The 5021-nt window shown below is 47.4% G+C and overlaps 1 protein-coding gene across 1 annotated transcript; it reads left to right on the top strand.

Moving 5' to 3' along the window:
* Positions 1-535: 535 nt before the first annotated feature.
* Positions 536-2076, top strand: LOC123094527 (aspartic proteinase nepenthesin-2-like). The gene has a single exon (XM_044516511.1). The coding sequence runs from the start codon at positions 589-591 to the stop codon at positions 1996-1998; it is 1410 nt and encodes a 469-aa protein (XP_044372446.1). The 5' UTR covers positions 536-588; the 3' UTR covers positions 1999-2076.
* The last annotated feature ends 2945 nt before the right edge of the window (positions 2077-5021 follow it).

Raw genomic sequence — 5021 nt, 5'->3', positions numbered from 1 at the left:
TATTCACTTACCATATGAAAAAGTTTGAACACCAGTCCAAATAAATTTCCAAAAGAAGATCCAAATCAAAATTCAACCAAGATCCGCATGAATGAAATTCAAAGAAAAGGAAGATGCAAAAAATTGGGGTGTTACATTTTCCTATGTACAATTAAATGACCATACATTTTTGTGGTATTCAATATGTATTTGAACATTTTATTTATGTGTTCTTTCTATTCCCACGTTATAGTATTAAACAAAAAAAGGTTGCAGCCCAAGGCCAAAGAACGAAGTACTCTAGACGCTAGAGCAGAGCGGACGGCTGGCACAGTATACTGTACACATAGCCGAAAAACTTTGTCATTAATAATGTCCGAAAGTAAATACAATATATCGGTCTACACATGCTTCGCAAAGCACATCTTGAAGCTGCTGTACTGCCGTATCTCCAACTCCAGCTGCAGTGGCCTAAAGATATGCAAAGTCAGAGTTGTAGATGTGCTATATATAGGTGATATATCCCACCATCCAAGGTAGAATAAAGCGACCACAATCCACACTTTTTTTTCTCAAAAAGGAGTTTACCCCAGCCTTTACATCAGAAAGATGCATACGACTCATATTATTAAAAAGATACCACAGCCCACACTTGGCACGTCGATGGCCATGGCGATCAAGAACACTCTCCAATGCGTCGTGTTCCTGATGGCGCTCATCATGACCCACCTGATACCGCCTGCCGGTGCTGATGCGGGCAGCCCAAAAGTCGCCATGGCTAGCTCGGGCGCTGGCTCGAGCTTCCGGCTGGTGGCGCACCATGACTATGCGCTGCGCGACGACGGCTTCCTCCAAGTCCAGAGCCGGCTGGACGACCTTCTTCCATCGGAGGCGAACGTCACCACCCTCCGCCCACCAGTGGCCTCGCCAATCGATATGGCCTTCAGCGTGGTCGTTGGCTTGGGCTCGGGCAAAGGCCGGCACGACCACAACCTCAAGCTCGACGCCTCGGGTAGCCTGATGTGGCTGCAGTGCAAGCCCTGCAATCCGAAGCAGCCACAGCGCGGCCCCCTGTTCGACCCCAAGGCCTCGTCCACCTTCCAGCAGGTCGCCGGCACGAGCCAGATCTGCCACCCGCCGTACCCCATGGAGCCCGCGGGGCAGCAGTGCGCCTTCCACCTGTCCGGCGAGCACGGCATGTCGGTCCACGGCTTCGTGGCCTTGGAGAACCTCACCATGGGGCCAGAGTCCATGAAGGAGTTCGTCTTCGGGTGCGCGCACTCGGCCGAGCACTTCAACAGCCAGCGCACCTTCGCGGGCGTCGCCGCCATGGGTAAGATGCCTACCTCGCTCGTCATGCAGGTGGCGGCGCGCGGGCAGACGCAGTTCTCGTACTGCCTCTTCTCCGGCGGAGCGAGCCGGCATGGCTTCCTCCGGTTCGGCGCCGACGTGCCGAGACGGCCGGGCCTCCGAACGACCAAGATCCTCCCGGCGCTGGACGCGCACGAGTCGCAGTACTACGTGAGCCTCGTGGGCATCAGCCTGGACGCGAAGAGGCTGACGGGGATCAGGCCGGAGATGTTCGCCCGGCGGCGCGGCGGGCAGGGCGGGTGCGTGATCGACCCCGGCACGCCCCTGACGGTGCTGGCCCGGGAGGCGTACCGCGTCGTGGAGGAGGCCATGTGGAGTGACCTGCAGCGGAACAGGGCGGAGCGCGTGCAGCGGCAGGGCTACGGGCTGTGCGTCCGCAAGACCGCGGAGATCAAGCGGCACCTCCAGTCGCTGTCCTTCCACTTCGCGGAGGAGACGGCGAGGCTGGTCGTCAAGCCGGAGCAGCTGTTCACGGTGGTGGAGAGCAAGCTCCACGGGGCCGCCCTGTGCCTTGCCATGAGTCCGGGCGAGCGGACGGTCATCGGCGCGCTGCAGCAGGTGGACACAAGGTTCGTGTACGACCTCAAAGACGCCAAGCTGTCCTTTGCGTCGGAGCCGTGCTCTCAGGACACCGCCGGTGTGGATTGAACTGAATGAACGAACCGACAACAGTGCTTCCCATGGATATTCGACATGGTTGCTTGTAAACTCCATTGAATAAAGAGAAACGCTCACAATCCAGAATCCACCATTACGCTTGCGCGTGGGCCAGCCGCCTCGCGCACGCGACAGGCACCATGTGCGCCCCGCACGTGTCCTCTCTCCTTCTTCCTTATCTCCCTTCCTCGTCCGAATGAGCGATTTCCCCGTTCCTCCCTAAACGGTGATGCTCCTCGCAATTCAGTCATGGTGCCACACTGCCACCGCCCTAGCGAACTGGACGAGCTGACCCACGAGCTCGCCATGAACAGCCGGGAGAGGCGACACTGTTGCGTGAAGGGGTGACAGGCACCACAGCTGTCGGGACGACGTACGACTGCTCCCGGCGACGGCGAGGTGCTGCAAGGCGGGCAGGGGCCCTGCTGCTACTGTAGGCTCCCCACGCTACCAAGGGTCCAAATCTCCATATGATTCAGCAAAGGTGGCTCGCCCTACCGCAAGAGTAGCGATGTCCCCGTCGCGTTGACTACAACACCGACGAAGTTGCGCGGCGTTGACCGCAACGCCAGTGATATTATAGTGGCGTCGTGCAACATGGATGATGTTGCATAGCAGCGAATGCAACAAGGACGACATTTCAACAGGTCCCGAAAACTTCTACATGGATGATGTTGCGCAATGGCGAATGCACCAGCGGCGACACTGAAAGTTCGACAATGCGGCAACGGCAAAGACGGCTCCAACAGACATGGTGTTGCAATGGCAACGACTACAGGGGCAACAATGTTGTGATGGCGACAATCACGATGGCGAAGATGTTGTGATGGCGACGACCGCAACAACGGGGACGACGTGCTTCGCCTAAGCCAGGGAATATTTACTCAAAGTCCATTCATTTATTTAAAGATTTTTATCATTTATGGCACTAGTTGTGTCCCACTACTCAGCTTTTCCATTAGAAGTTACAACTATTCCATGAGATGCATGCTACAAAGTGCCATCAGATATCTCAAAAAAGCCATCATTTCATTAAATATTTGCTCAAAAATGTATTAGACATTGTTATTGTGAGGTCAAACCCATTGACCATGTTATATGACAAAAATACCCCTAAACCGACATGTCAACTCTCTCTTTCTCACAATGATAAGTGTAGGCCCACTCGTGTTGCATTCCCTTTTCGGGTTTTCAAAAAGAATAAGTGTAGGCCCACTTGTCAGGAGTAAGCAAGCGAATAATTTTACAGAAAAATAAGAACGTTGTTGGAATCAAATGGGACCCATAGTTTATTATAGTGAGATAGATGAAGAGCTAAAATGTGGGTCCATAGGTATTAATATCACTATAACATGGCTCACGAGATTTGAGCTCACAGTAATTGTGTACAGTGGCATTTTTTAGCATGTGCCTAACGAAGCATGGCATTTTTTAGCAGTTAAAATTTTTATTGGCAAAATTGAGTAGTGGGAAACAGCTAGTGATGCAAATGATTAAAAAAAATTATTCAAAGGTAGCATTGCCTTTGAATAAATGAATGGTTTGCTAATTCTTCATTAGCTAAGAATTATTAAATATTCCTCGACACCGCGACCGTTGGGGAATTTCCTATTTGCGGCTTTAAGCGCCTGTTACTATGCATTTTGCAAACGAGCACACACACCCCTCTATGCTGGGCCGGCCCATTTATCGTTGTTTTTCTTTATTCGATTAAACTGCAACAAAGGTAAGCGCTCGCTTAGAAACGAACTTGCGATCTCTTCCTCAAGTGTAAACCGCGGTAGCCACTATGATAACTAGCACGTGTGGCTTCTTACTTCTTTTTTCGTTTTATTTCTTTTCAGTTTGTAGAAAGCCCATGGTTTTGGGAAGCTTCCACAAGCTTCCCAATCTGGTTTTTGCTTTGGGGAAGCTTCCACAAGCTTCCCAATCTGGTTTTTCCGGTGCGATGGACAAATTCCAGTCCGCAGAAAGCCCCGGTTTCTAGACCAGTTTTTCTTTATTTGTTTTCCTTTTTGTTTTCTTTAATCTTTTTTTATTTTATTTACTAGTTTTATTATTATTATTATTATTATTTTCAAAATTCTTGAACTTTTTCAAATTGAATGAACTTTTGTTTTCAAAATCAATGAACCTTTTCCTCAAATTCGATGAACAATTTGAAATTTGGTGATTGTTTTCACATTTTTTTCAAATTGATGAAATTTTTTAGATTCAATGTTTTTTTTCAAAATTGTTGAACATGTGCATCGAGCGAGCAGTTTCCTTCTTCTTGGATTGGCCCACGAGTGGGTCGCGTGGGCGTCGGGAACCTATTCGTGTGCTTAAGGCACCGAACAAGAGCGACAAGATTCGTACATATTCATGCAGGCTGGCATGGTTCCGGTGCCCCTATATCTTGCATTAAGCAAGACAGGAGGAACCCTCACTGAAGGGTGGAGCGAGTTGGGTCGGCCCAGGCGAGTGGGAACAACAACCTTGTATTTTTTCACATTTTTGTTTTCGTTTTCTGCTCTCTCTTTTACTTTTGATAACAATTTCAAATATTCTACATAAATATATTACAAAAATCACTCTACATAAAACATTTAAAAAATGTTGACCAAGCAATAAAAAATGTTAAATGTGTATAGAGAAAATGTTATCACGTGTATGAAAAATCTATACAAAAAGAACGTGTATGAAACTATTTAATCATGTATTTAAAAAATGTTAATCAATTATTTGAAAAAATGTTGAACAAGTGTTTGGAAAATGTTAAATGTGTATACAAAAAACGTTGACCATGTATTAGAAAAGAATAAAAAAATTGATCATGTATATAGAAATGTTAATCAATTATTTGAATTTTTTTAATTGTGTATAGAAAAATGATAGAAAAATTTGATCACGTATATAAAAATGTTAATTAAGCATTGAGAAAAATGATGAAAAAGAGTTTAAGAAAATGTAACATTTGAAACATGTTAAATGTATGTAGAAAAATCTTTTGCATTTCAGACTGTTAATCAAGC

The sequence above is a fragment of the Triticum aestivum genome, chromosome 4B (assembly GCF_018294505.1).
Source record: "Triticum aestivum cultivar Chinese Spring chromosome 4B, IWGSC CS RefSeq v2.1, whole genome shotgun sequence".
Taxonomy (NCBI): domain Eukaryota; kingdom Viridiplantae; phylum Streptophyta; class Magnoliopsida; order Poales; family Poaceae; genus Triticum; species Triticum aestivum.
The sequence above is the reverse complement of the archived record's forward strand: the minus strand, read 5'-3'. Positions and strand labels throughout refer to the sequence as shown.